Genomic DNA, 16,254 nt, shown 5'->3' on the forward strand with positions numbered 1-16,254 from the left:
AGTATAATCGGTAACTTGTGCAGACGTGGTCATACCAAAACCGCTCGGTAAACTAACATCTAAGCCACGTCTGTAACAATACAATTTAATAAGGAAGAATAATACTTAATAATGGATGAAAGCAAGTACTACATATATTTAATTATTTACACACAAATAAAATTTACTCCTCCCTTGTCCCTGAATGTGTGGCCCTCGAACATCTGAGGTCTTTGCTCCAAGCTGACAGATCTCTCAATCCAGGCCGGTGCCAATAAACCGGACATCATCGAACAGAATCCTTCACCTCATCTAGAATACTAGGACGTACCCGTACGTGGGTGCCCGTTCCTTGCCAAAAAAAAAAAAAAAAATGTCTTCGCCCATGCATGCATGGGCGTGCCCATGGGCCCATGGGCGTGCCCGTAAGTGCGTTATGTGACCGTACAATGAATGTATCGTCCCGACGCCGCAGCTCGGATGGCGCTGCAGTTAATCGGGCCTGTATCGGCAGAGTTATTATAAACGTGTACTACAATCGATCGTACCTTACAGCGTCTGCTCGCCACGTTCAGCATCAGTACGTCGTCACTATGACTATCCGTAAGTCCGGAAGTGACGTCCTCATTTGACTGTCCGGAAGGTCGCATATCGCAGTTACGATGAATCGCAAATTAGTTTTAATTAGTTTTAAAACATAGTTTAACGCCAACATAGTTTGCCAACGTGAAATAAATGAATACGCTCTCAAATGTGCCGTCCGAGGCAGAGTCTGTTCGGCACGTTTGGCACACGTGATAGCTCGCTGCTCTCTGATTGGTTGAATCGTTTTTTGGACATAGCTCGGTAACTACTTGTCCGATTAATATGAAACCTTGAAAAGGCACATCCTCAGGTCCCCAGCAATATACCTGGCAAGTTTAAAGTATATCGGACCCGTGGTTGTCGAGAAACAGCGGTCACAGACAAACAAACACACAGAGATTACTGGAATTATAGATAGATTTACCTCCGCCTACCAAAGGTGGATGGAGGTTATGTTTTCACCCTTGTCTGTTTGTGAGCAGGACATCTCAAAAAGTTGTGGACGGATTCGGATGAAACTTATTGGACAGGTTGCGTGTGTGAGAAGGTATAATTGATTAAATTTTGGTGAAGATTCGAATCCGGATAACAGAATTTTTTTTAGCGATTCTACACCATTAAGTGATAGGGCCAAAAACGATATGCGGTACAGCACGATATCTCAAAAAGTGACAGATGGATTCGGGTGAAACTTGGTGGACAGACTGGGTATGTGACAAGGACGAAATGATTCGATTTCGGTGAAGATCTGGATACGAGAATTTTTTAAAAATTTTTAAAGTGATTCTTCGCCATTAATCGAGAGATTTGCTCAAAAACGAAATACAGTACCATATCTCAAAAAGTTGTGGCCAAGTTATGACAACACTAGGTGTACGAGTTGGTTTGGCGACAAGAACAAGCAGGTTACATTTTGGTTGAGGTCCGAATCCAGATCCGGCCTATTGGTGGGATACAAAACTTAAACTGTTCAGCCTGGCGGAGGTATGCACTCTACGGAGGAGTACCTTTATAGTTACCTCCGCCACCAAAGGTGGATGGAGGTTATGTTTTCACCTCTGACTGTTTGTCCGTTTGTTTGTGAACAAAATATCTCAAAAAGTTGAGGACGGATTCGGACGAAATTTGGCAGAGAGGTAGTGTATGTCGCAAGGACGAAATGATTCGATTTTAGTGAAGATCCGGATCTGGCTACTGGAATTTTTAAAGCGATTCTTCACTATTGGGAGATGGGGCCAAAAACGACATGTAGCAGGATATCTCAAAAAGTTGTGGACGGATTTGGACGAAACTTGGTGGACCGGTTGGGTGTCTGACAAGGACAAATAGATTCGATTTTGGTGAAGATTTGAATATGGATTCGGATATGAGAATTATTTAATTTTTTTAAGTGATTCTTCACCATTGGGAGATCTTCAGATGGGGCCAAAAACGATACATTGCAGAATATTTCAAAAAGTTATGGATGGAATTGGACGAAACTTGTTCGACAGGTTGCGTGTTTGACAAGGAAGAATCGACTCAATGTTGGTGAGGATCCGGATCCAACTAGTAGAATTTTTTAATCGATTCTTCACCATTGAGTGATATGGCCAACCAGGGGTTTGCTCTCGACCGAATGCCGTTCTAGTTTGTACAGTTTTTGTCACATCTGAGGAAGGACATAGCTCTACCATAGAGAGGGTACAGCGTGGGTATGGTAGATTGATTCTGGGCCTAGCTAGACTAAGCTACGAGGAGTGGCTGAAGGAGACGGGACTTTATACATTGGAAAGGAGGCGATATGGTAGACATGTTTAGCAAAATGAAGGGTACAGACATGGAGAAAACAAGTGCAGAAAGGACAGTGATAGGACCAGGAGCCTTGCCCTTAGCCTAGGAGTAAAGAAGAAGATTTGGGACATTAAGAAGGCAAGGGGTCTTTCACTCAAAAGTAGTTAATCCATGGAATGGTCTGCCTGGAAAGGTTGCGCTGGCATGAACAGCAAGTAAATTTAAACTGCAACCTGATAAGTATTAGAATGCAGAAACATTTCAGATCGAGGATTAACATTGTCATTGGCAAGACGGCACAGGCTTGATGGGCCAAATGTCTTAGTCCGGTGTTTAAATGCCTCGACTCGCAAGCAAGGCCTAGAGCAAGGCCTAGCGCCCGAGCCGAGCACAAACGTGGAAGGTATGTCCGGGTAACGAGTTTGAAACAACGGCTTACACAAAACGTCACCAACACATTGTACTCATGACAAATGAAACCTAATACAAAACTATCAACTTAACAACAACGGAAAGCTTCGCCTCGCTTTAATGAAGGGTTGGTGTGAACGAAAATCATTACAGATTAAGCTAGATGGCGCCAGATTGTGAAATTCCTCTCAGTGGAAATCAACTCGCCGCCATACCTTTGCCTTGCCGTGGGAGGAAGACGGAAGTCAACTTGCACTTCGATTTCCCCGATCAATGTTTTATCTGTTTAAAATAGCATTAAACTATTTCGCTGATATGAATTTAGGGAAAGGATATAAATGTTTAAATTTACTCAAAAGATTGCTCAAATGTTCGATTTCCGGGGAACGGCTTCCGGTCTGGAGGGAACAGGAAACTTAAAGTACACTCGCGGTTTTTTTGTTTTTTTGTAAAGAAATAGTTTTCTTCTTTTCAACAGGTAATATCTACATCCGTTGCCGATTCAAGGTATTAAAATTTAGTGTACAAGCACAAGTACCGTCTAATAAGTATTCCGGCGGTGTATAGGGTTTGGAAGTGGGTACTCACAAAATCAACCACAAATGTTCCGTTTCTCTTATCTTACACTTTAAAAGTACCTGTAGTTAGAATGAATTTTTGAGAAGAAATATTAACTATTGTTTACACTATATTACTGATGTAAAAGGACGAGGTTCTCAAATAATTGTTCATATCCGTTTCCGGTAGTGCTGGTGTCGGTCGCTGAAGTATATAGAGGTAGAAGGCTCGCTCTCTCGAGCAGTGATTTTGTCGCCGCCGTGCGCCAGCAGTCACGTGATAGCCGCCATTTTGGTTAGCACTCCACTCTAAATGCAAGTCTTCGTTTCTTCGAATCTTCGTTTTCTCGAATAATTGTGTAAAGTTACCACTGAAATGCCATTTTGTGCGGCAATAAACTGCTCCAATCGCCTGAAAAAAGGTTCAGGGAAGACTTTCCATAGGTAAGTGGTATGATTTTCAGCACACGATGAAATAGGTGCTACAGGCCTATTTTCTCCACCTTTCGATGAGCAGGGCTTTCTCACCCTCTCATGGTTCCACATACTGAAAAAAAAAATGTATGATTGTGTTCTGTGTAGAAAGTGCTGACTTGACAGAGGAAATCCACTATTTTTATATGTTAAAAAAAGTATATGTTCTATGAAGACTTTATTATATTTAAGTAAGAACTACACTATTGGTATTAAAGACAAACATAATTTCATAGTCTTGCATGTTTCATTTTGAATTTTTCAGTCTTAGGCCAAAAAGAAATTGTGTGTGTGTGAGTGACTGTGTGTGAGTGACTGTGTGTGAGTGACTGTGTGTGAGTGACTGTGTGAGAGTGACTGTGTGAGAGTGACTGTGTGAGAGTGACTGTGTGAGAGTGACTGTGTGAGAGTGACTGTGTGAGAGTGACTGTGTGAGAGTGACTGTGTGAGAGTGACTGTGTGAGAGTGACTGTGTGAGAGTGACTGTGTGAGAGTGACTGTGAGAGAGTGACTGTGTGAGAGTGACTTTGTGAGAGTGACTGTGTGAGAGTGACTGTGTGAGAGTGACTGTGTGAGAGTGACTGTGTGAGAGTGACTGTGTGAGAGTGACTGTGTGAGAGTGACTGTGTGAGAGTGACTGTGTGAGAGTGACTGTGTGAGAGTGACTGTGTGAGAGTGACTGTGTGAGAGTGACTGTGTGAGAGTGACTGTGTGAGAGTGACTGTGTGAGTGTGACTGTGTGAGTGTGACTGTGTGAGAGTGACTGTGTGAGTGTGACTGTGTGAGTGTGACTTTGCAGCATGTTTTTAAATTCGAACTGGGTTGGTGTGCTGGTTGTTGAGGGCAAACTCTTATTATCAAGCATTTACATCATAGATTGAGTTATCGAACGGCAGTTTGTGCCCCCCCCCCCCCCCCCCCCCCGCGGTTACCCTAATGCCCCCCGATTAGATTTGTTCTGACGCCGTCTACCTCGAAGTACCATCAAACATTCCAATGCGTCGATCGCGTCATCACTGCGCATGCGCAAGTGGTCTAACAGGCCGATGGTCTCCTACGATCTCTTCTCCCAGTCCACCAGATTATCACAGACACCTACAAATTCATGACAAACGAGATAGGATCCAGGCCTAACTAACGAGACCGCAGCTCTCTAGGCCTTCTGGTTGCTTCACACGAACCCTACAAAGAACGTCTTCGTTTCAATAAATGACAATATCCAGCCGATTGGATTCATGACGGCACGGCACACATTACTACTCATATCTTTGGAACGGCTGGTTGGATTTGGACAAACTAAACGTGCACGAACGTCGATACCAATGGCGACCCTCACAGACCCGTATTTCCCGAGATAGCGCGCCGGCCCGGCAACAACAGGTGTGCGCTGTTGTAGGTACCGTTGGAAATTTGGAAGAAAAAAAAAGATTGTTGACGCGCAGGGTCAAAACCGATGCGCGCGCTGACCAGAGACCGGAAATATATTTTTCTCGGCCTTATCTCGGTCCGGTCATCATTCATTTACCTCTCTGGGACCGACTTTTCACGTCACCATCCAAAAGATGAAACTCGAACGTGGATCCAGACCAGAGAGCCGATTTGTCATGTTTGTAGTAAGACCGGAGTGCTGTCTCTGACCAATACAAAATAGTCAAAATAGACCAGGGCAGCAGAGGCAGAGCAAGTCTACCTATTTTGGACTCCACCCAGACGGTGTAAATTTGTGTTTTGTTAGAGACAGCGGACCTTGGCCATAGTCTTTAACTCTTTATACAGGCAGTACTAGATTGACCTATGTCGCTGATATCTTTACTGATTTTGTCAGAATGGGGTTTCATATTATTGGCATATATACTATTAGTATTACAAGGAATGTAATAATTTATGTATGTGGTATGACTGTTTGTTTTGAATGAATGTGTGTATTACATAGTTTTACTTAATCACAAGTGGAACCACATAAATCTCACTTTGTCTTTTGAGAATAATTTTGTTCATTTTTTTTTTTCAGTAAAAGCAAATGTAAGATTTATATTTGAAATATTATTAGATGAAGAAAAATGTATGTGTGAATATGACTCCACTGTACATGTACTGCTCTCCTCCATTTCTTTTAAACTTCAGGTTTCCAAGAAGTAAACCTGCTCTTTTGAAGGAGTGGGTTGTCAACATGAGAAGAGACTGCTGGTCACCTCGTCCATACTCGTCACTCTGCTGTGATCATTTTGTGGGGAAGTGTTTCGATCGCACTGGCCAGACAACACGTCTTCATCCGGGTGCTGTACCAACACTTTTCAACTTTCCAGAACATCTCAGGAAGGTAGAGACTAGAGATTCACAAATTTACTTTATATTCGTCCTCTTCTTTCCTAAAGTTTGTAGGGGTTATTTAAACCAAAAGACTAAAATGTGAAAGAGAATAAATCCTTTTCAGTCAAAATGTGAAATGCCTTATTTTGGTCACAAAATGTATAAAGGGTTACATAACATTTCAATCAGTGATGCATGGATTTGAAAGTATTATATTGTGGACATGCAGGTCAAACAATAACTCAAATGAGGAAAGGGATTTCAGATTCTTCAGATGGTGCATTTTCACATGACAATTCTGAGTAATCAGTTACAAATAGTATGCTTAAGTAGTCATGTACACATTTTTGTTTGCCATAGACTCATGTACACTTTTTTATGTAGTTTAGCCATTCTGGGGGGTGTTTGACAAAAGTCGCACGTAGGTCCGATTCCTGCCGAGTCGAACGTAGCGTAACTAACTCTGCTGACTTACGCATAACTTAGTAAGGACCATGCGTACGTTTACGCATCATTTGATGGAGTTTACGCAAGACCTCACACTTAAATTTCTTTGTGAAACAGAACTTATGATTGATTGTAAACTTAGGCATGACTCAAGCACTTAATCATGACTTACATGACTTACGATCAATCGTAACTCTTTGTCAAACACCCCCCTGATTTTTGTACTTTATAGAGTAAGCCTCCTCGGGCGAGTGTGAGGCGTGCTTCGAGCTCTCCACGGCATCGAAGTTTGAGTGTTTTCCCATTCTTGTCTTTGTCAAATTTCCACTGGTTATTTTGCTGTGTACGTGTTATTGTGTGTTTCTAGTTGGTTGGTATTGGTTTGTGGTTCATGCAAACTTGTGTGTAATTAATCGTTTTCTGGGTCGTACCTCGTGCGCGGCCTGGTGACTCGGGGCTTCCCTCCCCCCGTCGGTGTTTTGTCGGTTTGGGTTATTTCCTTCACTGTATTCCTTGTTTCTTTTATTTTGTTTTCTCCCCCTCACTTCACCTCCCGAGACAAAGAATTCTATATTGATTCTTTCTCTCCTCCCGGACACGTGCTTGTTTGCTCTCCTCCTCGTCTCGGCTTGTGCCCCGCCCCCTGTATCTCGTTTTCTTCCGCCTCTGCTCCTTCTTTCTCAAATCCGCGTTCTCGCTTGGAGACTTTTCCCGGATTGTTTTTCATGTTTTTCATGGTTCTGTTTGGATATTGTTGGAATATGTTTAAACCGCAGCTGTGATGCTGACGCCGCCCCCCCCTACCCCCCCCCCCCCCCCCCCCCCCCCCCAGAATTTCCATGTTTTAAACGTTTCCCAGTGTGTACCCTGGTCAGACTAGGTACACCGTATCCCTGCGTGTCGTAAGAGACGACTAAGAGGGTTGGCGTCAGGAAGGGCATCCGGCCATAAAAACATTGCCTCAAAAAGAGAACCATGACAATTACAAGTACATATGGGCAGGGTGCAGCCCAAAGTGGAGATCGGTTTCTGAGATTTGGGACATGGAATGTAGGGACAATGACAGGGAGATCAGGAGAAGTGGTGGAAGTATTGGTCAGAAGAAGAGTGGACATATGTTGTGTGCAAGAGGCGAGATGGAAGGGAAGTGGTGTGAGAATGGTGAAGGGTAGGCAGGGACAGAAATACAAGTTTGTGTGTCAAGGGTGCCCAGAGGGCGTGAATGGTGTTGGTGTCCTGTTTTCTGAGGAGTTTGTAGACAGTGTGGTGAGTGTGACTAGAGTGAGTGATAGGTTGATGATGGTGAAAATGATAATTGGAAAGCTCTTGGTGAACGTCATCTCAGGATATGCTCTGCAGGTTGGTCGAAGCGATGAAGAGAAGGACAAGTTCTGGTGTGCGATAGAGAAGCTGATGGAAAACGTGAAAAATGAGGAAGTTGTTGTGGTGGGAGGAGACCTGAATGGACATGTGGGAAGGAGTATGGATGGTTTTGAGGGAGTTCATGGGGGTTACGGATATGGTGTGAGAAATGGAGAAGGTGAAAGGATTTTGGAGTTTGCTGATGGAGCTGATTTGTTGATTTGTAATACTCAGTTCCAGAAAGGGGATAATAAGCTTGTTACATACACGTCAGGTGGGTCATAGACAACTGTTGACTACCTGATGGTGCGTAGGCGAGATAGGGGGCACCTCCGGGACACAAAGGTGATCCCGGGGGAGGAGGCTGTTTCACAGCACCACTTGGTTGTCTGCGACATAAGGCTGAAAGGTGCGAGGAGAGCTCGGCGGGTGAAGTACCAACCGAGAATGAAGGTGTGGAGGTTGAAAGAGGTGACAGTAAGGGAGGCATTAAAAGAGAGGCTGAGTAGGGCAGAGGATGATGTGGTTGAGCTTTAAAGTGGTTGGATGTCAATGAAAGCTAGTCTGTTGGGAGCCGTTGGTGAGGTATGTGGATGGACAAAAGGACCACCGAGGCACTCGGAAACATGGTGGTGGGATGTTGAAGTTGGAAAGAGGATTGACTAGAAGAGGAAGAAGTTCAAGGAGTGGCAGAAGGCGAAGGGTACGGGAGCAGAAACAGCAGAGCATGAAAGTTATAAGGCAGCCAGGAAGGCTGCAAAGAAAGAGGTAGCAAAGGCGCAGGAGTCATGTAGAAAAATGTTCGGAGAACGCTTGGATTCGGAAGAGGATCAGAAAGCAGTATTCAGGATTGCAAAGCACATAGCGAAAGAGAGGTGTGATGTGATGGGGGTGAGTTGCTTGAAGGATGAAGTGGGACAAATCGTTGTCGACCCAGATGGAATTAACGGAAGATGGAAAAGATATATGGAAATGCTGTTGAATACAGAGAATGAATGGGATGGCAACATAGAGAGTAACCCAGTTTTAGGACCGGCAGAGAAGATAACTGAGAAGGAAGTTGCGGAAGCGATAAAAGCAATGAAGAGTGGAAAAGCGGGAGGGCTGACGGGAGTTGTGGGAGATATGTTGAAGGCAGCAGGAAGTTGGGGTGTGAAGAGAATGACAGAGATCTGTAATCTGGTGGTGAAAGAAGGCCGCATTCCAGTGGATTGGGAACTGAGTACCCTCGTCCCTCTATACAAGGGGAAAGGTTACCCTCTGGAGTGTGGCTCGTACCGAGCGATAAAGTTATTGGAGCATGGAATGAAGGTATTGGAAAGGGTGTTGGAGAGGAGGATAAGGAAGAAAGTGAAGATTGACGAAATGCAGTTTGGATTTATGCCAGGAAGAAGAACGACAGATGTGCTTTTCATTGTGAGGCAGTTGCAGGAGAAGTACATGGAGAAGAGGAAGAAGTTGTTTCTTGGGTTTGTTGATCTGGAGAAAACATTCGATAGGGTTCCACGCAAAGTATTGACATGGGCATTGAGGAAGTTAGGAGTGGAGGAATGGTTGATCAGAGTAGTGATGGCAATGTACAAAAGAGCGCGCACAGCTGTAAGGACGAAGGACAGGAACAGTGGTGAGTTTGAGGTGAAGGTGGGAGTGCATCAGGGGTCGGTACTAAGTCCACTACTATTTGTAGCTGTGATGGAGGTGCTGGCTCAGAACGTGAAAGAGGGTTTACCGTGGGAGTTGTATGCAGATAATCTGGTGTTGATTGCGGAAAGTATGGATGGACTTAAGGAAAAGATGAACAAGTGGAAGGAATGTATGGAGACAAAAGGTTTGAAGGTGAATATCGGAAAGATGAGGGTGATGGCAAGTGGTAAAGCATGTGGTGAGGTGGAAAGAACTGGGAAGTGGCTGTGGCTGTGTGCTGTGTGCAGGAAGGGTGTCGGGGTGAACTCCATTCAATGTACAATGTGTGCTGAGTGGGTTCATCAAAAATGTAGTGGTCTGAGAGGGTCATTTACCAGTGTGGCAGCTACATTCAAATGTAAGGTGTGCACAGAGGGGGCTGCAGATGGAGGAAATGTTGAGTTGGATCTTGGAGACGGCGTGAAGCTGGAAGGTGTGAAAACATTTTGCTGAATGGAGAAGGTGGATCAGACTCGGCAACGGTTGCTCGAGTGAGATGTGCATGGAAGAAGTTTCGGGAACTGAGTGGCGTGCTGATGAGGAGGAGAGTGTCGCTGAAGCTGAAGGGAAAGGTGTATGCTGCATGTGTGAGAAGTGTTATGATTTATGGGAGCGAGACATGGGTAATGAATGTAGAGCAGCAACGAAGGCTGGAAAGGGTGGAAATGCGAATGGTTCGATGGATGTGCGGAGTATCGTTGAGAGAGAGGAAGACAAATGATGAATTGCGAAAGATGATGGGAATATTGCCTGTGATTGATGCTGTGAAGAGGAACAGGTTGAGATGGTTTGGTCATGTGTTGAGGAAGGATGAAAGTGACTGGTTGAGAAGAGTGATGGAAGTTAATGTAGAAGGAAGTAGAGGACGGGGAAGACCGAGAAAGACTTGGCTAAAGATGGTGGAAGAAGAAATGCGGGCAAGAGGGTTAACAAGGAGAGATGCAGAAATAGGGCAAAATGGAGAAGATTGTCATGGGGACCGCAAGGCTAACCCCCGCTCTAGCAGGGAAAATGGCCTTAAAATGCATGTTGTTGTTGTTGTATAGAGTAAGCCTGGTGTTGGCTTAGCGGTTAGGGTGCCAGCTTGGGATCCTAGGATCCTGGGTTCGAATCCCGGTCGATCGCTAAATTAACGCCAGGGGGGTTGACTCAGCGTGTTCTCCTTCCGAGGTCGGCAAATTGAGGACCAGCTTGCTGGGATGAATGATCCCGGTGTGTACCCTGGTTTAGAATAGGTACACCATATCCCTGCGCATCGTAAGAGCGTGACCAAGGGTTGGCGTCAGGAAGGGCATCCGGCCATAAAAACATTGCCTCAAACAGGGAACCATGAATGTCATGGGGCCCGCAAGGCTAACCCTCGCTCTAGCGGGGAAAATGGCCTTGACGATCATTCATATTATAGAGTAAACCATGTTTATTTATCAAAAATTGTAAAATAGTGGATTTCAATAGTATGATAATTTTGGTCGTAACGCAAATAGACAATATCTAACCAAAATTTCTTTCTCTACTTATCTTTGCAGAACATCAACCATCGCAAACTGCCACGTCCGAGAAGTGTCATTCAACCTACATCTGAGGACGAGGCTGGGTGTATGAAAGATACTCCCAACTCAACCACACCTGTCAATGACATAACAGCTGGAGTTCCAACACACCACACTCCCACGAAGATGCATCAATTGCATGACCACACCTACAGCATTAATGAAAGTCCAAGGAGTGTCAAACGTAAACTTGACAAAATGCATGATAAAGTTACTTCTCTTCAGAAACGACTCAAGAGCTCGCAAACGAAATCACGCCGACTTTGTAAGAAGGTAAACACCCTGAAGTCTGTTGTGAAGACACTGAAGGAGAATAATCTGATGCCAGAGCGCGGGATAGAAATGTTGGAGAAAACATGTGATGTTCCCTCAGAAATAATGAAGCGACTTGTGAGGGCAAGACACAAAGATGCAACCTCCAAAGAGAAATACCCCCCTGCATTACGTGCCTTTGCCTTGACTCTGAATTTCTACTCAGCCAAAGCATACAGGTTTGTGCGCAAAACCTTTGACTTGCAGTTGCCCCACCCTTCGCTGATTCGTAAATGGTATAGTACTATTGAAGGACAACCATGTTTTACAGCAGAATCATTCACCACCCTTGGAATGAAGGTGAGACAGGCCAAGGATAGCGGACATGAACTTGTGTGTGGTCTGATGCCAGATGAGATGGCAAATAAACTTGTCAGGCATGAAATGGAAGGAGTCTGTGGGAACTGCACTGCACAAGATCAGACAAGCATACTTCATGTTTCGAGTGCAATTACAACAACTGCTGACTCACACCATGAAGGGGACATGCTCTTGACAAGAAAGTATGACTTGTCTCTGAGGAGTCCCTCTTCAACAGATTACGACTACTGTGACATCCCGAACATCATTGAGCTGTCTGCTTACAATAACTCTGCCATCACCTACATTGCTGGTTATGTTGTGAAGATGACAAAGAAATGCCTGTCTTGTGAGGAGTGTGCTGCTGCCTTGGTTACTGGAGAAGTTATGGAGGGCAGTTTCTTGGAAAAGAAAAATAGGGGTGGATTAGTCAGGCCGGCTCCAGATGTTGTGAAAGTTTGCGAGACCACAGAGAAATGCATTCAACGGCTGTTGAGCGTGACAGGTGGCAACCTTCCACAAGCATTTGGCATCTCCCATGCAATTTCATGTGCAGTGGTAGGTGAAATTGGTTACCGCGCAGTATTTGATTCTCTCTCCGAGCATATGTTTGATTGTGAAGAAGACAATAATCATGTATTTTACCTCATCAAGAGTGTGGCTGCATCATATGTGAAGATACGGATGCATCACCTTGCTAGGCAGATGAATGAAAAAAAATCTGTCGACCACTTGGTCAAAAGGAATTAACAAAGTTAGTCTTATTTAAGCACCAGTAGGCTGTTGTGGGATGAATATTTTTGTTGTAAAATCCCTTCACTTATAATTTACTTTTTTTTAAAAGACAAATGAGTGGAATTTTTCTCCATTCTCCTTAGATAAGTAACTTGTATTTTTGTTTTACATGTACAACCATGTACCGATATTAATATTCTGCATATAGATGTGAAGGTATTTCATTGAATAACTTTTTTTTCTTCATTTTCTGAATTTAATTCTGTCCAGATTATGCCAGAACATGGCTTTACTGAATAGGAACTAAAGTGTAATGTTCTTCCATTTATAATGTTCCCATTATCCTTGACTTTCCAGTGCAAAATATTGGCTATTAATGACCAAGTCGGTTTTAAGTGAACAAAGATAATCAATATTGCCAGAAAAGGAATAACAAGGTTTTATGCGAGGTGATTGTTCTGCCCACTACACACCATTGCCATTAAAGCCACAACAGTGCAAATACTGCCTGAATACCATCTGAACTTGCAGGATTCTCTTGTATCTTGAAGCAATGCTATAATGCTATGCTATAAAAAAAAGGATGTGGAGGTTTTGTTTTTTTAAAGTCACCTGTGTAATGATATTTATGATTCAAGGAATCTGGTCATGGGTGACATGATTTCAAAATGTACATTGGCCACAATACTAAGTACACTTTTTCTTATTAACTCAACTGGACTATGTCTTTAGTCTCACATTCTGGTTCTCAACTGGACTCAACTGGACTGGACACCCAGTGTCCGTCGTCCGTCTGTCAACAATTCGACGTCTACGCTCTAAAAGTCACAAATGTTGATTAAATTTGATGAAACTTGTTATGCAGCATCTTTAAGACATAAACTAGTTTGGGATTGCATTTGGGCATTGCATGCCCAAAAATGGGCGTGGCAGGGCGGCCATATTGAAAATCAATTTTTGTCATATATGTTTAGCACATATAAACTATATAGTTTGTGGTTCTATTATGCATATTCTAACCATATTGATATAGACCAGTTGAGTTCAGGTTCCCTGGAACCTCTCTAGTATTTAATCGTGTAGATTCGTGTACTTTTTAAACATTTATTTTACGTAAAGTTTTCACCCATATGTCAGTGCAGGAAGTATGTGCGCCCCGGCAAAGATTGACAAATGCAAGGGCATGTGAGATTTTTTTTCTTCATTTTGGTTGTCAACTTGTGAGCTGGAAAGGAACTTGTCTTCTGATGGATCCCTCCCTCCTTGTTTTGTACATTTGTGAGCAGTAAAGGAACTTGCCTTATGAGGGATGGAGGGACCTTAAAAGAATAGTCAATTTGTAAGCCAATAACTTTTTTCTTTTCAGTTAGCCACCCACAAACCACCATTCATTCCAGTGGTACTGATTCCCCCTGACAAATTAACCCTTGAACCACCACTGTTATTGAGCTGGTTCAACTTTGAAATAGATTTTAACAAGTGCTAATGTCATTTTGTTTGTCAGTGTTGAATAGCTAGACATTTTCATAATTCTGAATGTTTTATAGACTGTCAGAGTTTGTTTACAATCAGGCCGCAACCAATATTGATGAAATTATATAGCATTATCCATCTTTCCTTGTAAAACTTACTTTGTTATGCCAGAAACAGAGATAGATGTGTATATGTAAAATGTGTTATGCCAAACCTTGCTCTTCCACAACTTGCCCAATATTGCCAAAATTGCAATAATGCAATAAAAGAGCCAGGTCACGTCTCATTCAATTTGAAATCGATGTATACACAAAGAATTAAGTTAAGCACCCCCCCCGTTTTTTTACAACCTCGCACATTACAAGTTTGTTGTCGTCAAAACAGTGTAATATACCCATGATATTGCTATATTTTCTGGAGAAGTGATATTATGGTCACATAAAAACATAACAATCATGCCGTTTTCAATATTTTATTCTGAATAATTTAAGGTGAAATTTTTTGGGAATTTTAGGCATATTTTCACCTCAATTTAAGTATGGAGCTATAGGTCCATCACGGACAGTGGATGACGTTTATGTTTTCTAACGTACAGTCATTGTTCTGAGAAGACCTCTAGCGATCTTTGCGTCAATAACGTGTGTAGGACCCACGTGATCGGATCACTGACTCAACCCTACGTCTCATAGACCCTGTAAGCCGTCGTATGCGTTGCTGTGGCAGGTTGTTCCATTCCCGATGTAATGCACGTTCCAATTCATCCAGATTGGCTATTGGAGGGACCATCTTCGCAATTTGTCGTCCCAACATGTCCCGAACGTGCATTACATCGGGAATGGAACAACCTGCAAGTGGAGACCTGCAAGAATGGAACAACCTTCTCCACTTCCGGACAGTCGAATGATTGATTTCAAATTGTTTGGAGATCTTTTTAAATCCCTTCCCAGACTCGTAGGCATCTATAACCTTCTTTCTGAAGGCCTCAGAGAGCTCTTTTGATCTAGGCATGTTGACGCCGCACACTTCAACAACAAAGAGCAAACCAAACTAAATGTCTGAGGTTTAAATGAGACAGGTTCCTCCAAGATCCTCTCTAACGATGTTCTAATCATTTGCACCTGAGCTGGTGCACCTGATTCTAATTTTAGGTATTTGTAGTAGTGATAAATGTAGGGGTGTACTTACTTTTTCCACATGCGAAATTTGCATTTATGTTTATTTAAATTATACAATGGACTACAAAATGTAAATGTTTCATGATATTTGTTATATTATATCACCTTTATCAATATTGTTGAAATGAAGATCAAATAGCTGTATGTTGAAATATGTTGAAAAAGTCAAAACTTTACTTGGGGTGTAGTACTTACTTTTTCACATGATTGTACATACTAGGGCATTGCCCGTACGTGGGTGCCCGTTCCTTGCCAATGCCCGTACTATATATATATCTAAAATTATATCCCCCCCCCCCTCTATTTACATGAAATGGTTTGGTCCATTCGCAACGACCACAGAACCCCCCCCTCTATTTACATGCAATGGTTTGGTCCAAAGCGAACGGTTTGGTCCATTCGATGATTCGATGTGAATGGTTTGGTCCATTCGCAACGACCACAGAACCCCCCCCTCTATTTACATGAATGGTTTGGTCCATTCGCAAAGCCAAAGCGAACGACCACAGAACCCCCCCCCCTCTATTTACATGAATGGTTTGGTCCATTCGCAAAGCCAAAGCGAACGACCACAGAACCCCCCCCCCCCCCCCCCTCTATTTACATGAATGGTTTGGTCCATTCGCAACGGCAAAGCGAACGGCGAACGGCTAAATCGCCATAGCTCGGTAAGTACTTGTCCGATTAATTTCAAACCTTGAAAAGGCACATCCTCGGGTCCCCAGCAATATACCTGGCAAGTTTCAAGTATATCGGACCGGTAGTTGTCGAGAAACAGCGGTCACAGACAAACGTACAGACGTACAAACGTACAGAGATTACTGGAATTATAGATAGATATTAACGTGACACAACCGTGAAGCACACAACTCACCACAGAAAAAGGACAGGTACCATGTAATTTGGGGGCACAAGACACCCCCACACCAAAGCTCTCCTTGATGCCTCTCAATCTCAATCTGTGGACAGAACCAGAATGTGAGACTAAATGTTGTAATGTACTATAGACTATAGATGAGATTGTGGTCTGAGTTTCCAGGACATTCCTTTGCAGCACCCCAGCCAAGCTTAGAGGAGGTGGAGAAGAAGAAGAGTGCCAGTGGAACATCACGAGTTCATGATGGGGAG

At 43.3% G+C, this 16,254-nt stretch overlaps 1 protein-coding gene across 1 annotated transcript; it reads left to right on the top strand.

Annotated features, from left to right (window-relative positions):
- Nucleotides 1-3,478: 3,478 nt before the first annotated feature.
- On the top strand, nucleotides 3,479-14,237 carry LOC137424758 (uncharacterized). Its single transcript, XM_068112531.2, has 3 exons — nucleotides 3,479-3,749; nucleotides 5,904-6,099; nucleotides 11,108-14,237. The coding sequence occupies exons 1-3, from the start codon at nucleotides 3,682-3,684 to the stop codon at nucleotides 12,491-12,493; spliced, it is 1,650 nt and encodes a 549-aa protein (XP_067968632.2). The 5' UTR covers nucleotides 3,479-3,681; the 3' UTR covers nucleotides 12,494-14,237.
- The last annotated feature ends 2,017 nt before the right edge of the window (nucleotides 14,238-16,254 follow it).

Source organism: Myxine glutinosa, chromosome 4, assembly GCF_964187855.1.
Source record: "Myxine glutinosa chromosome 4, kmMyxGlut1.1, whole genome shotgun sequence".
Classification (NCBI taxonomy): domain Eukaryota; kingdom Metazoa; phylum Chordata; class Myxini; order Myxiniformes; family Myxinidae; genus Myxine; species Myxine glutinosa.

Bases quoted from the DNA above. Each gene is read 5' to 3' on its own strand.
- LOC137424758 (XM_068112531.2), top strand. From the start codon at position 3,682: ATGCCATTTTGTGCGGCAATAAACTGCTCCAATCGCCTGAAAAAAGGT. The intron at 3,750-5,903 runs GTAAGTGGTATG...TTTAAACTTCAG, and splicing joins TCAGGGAAGACTTTCCATAG to GTTTCCAAGAAGTAAACCTG. The intron at 6,100-11,107 runs GTAGAGACTAGA...TTATCTTTGCAG, and splicing joins TTCCAGAACATCTCAGGAAG to AACATCAACCATCGCAAACT.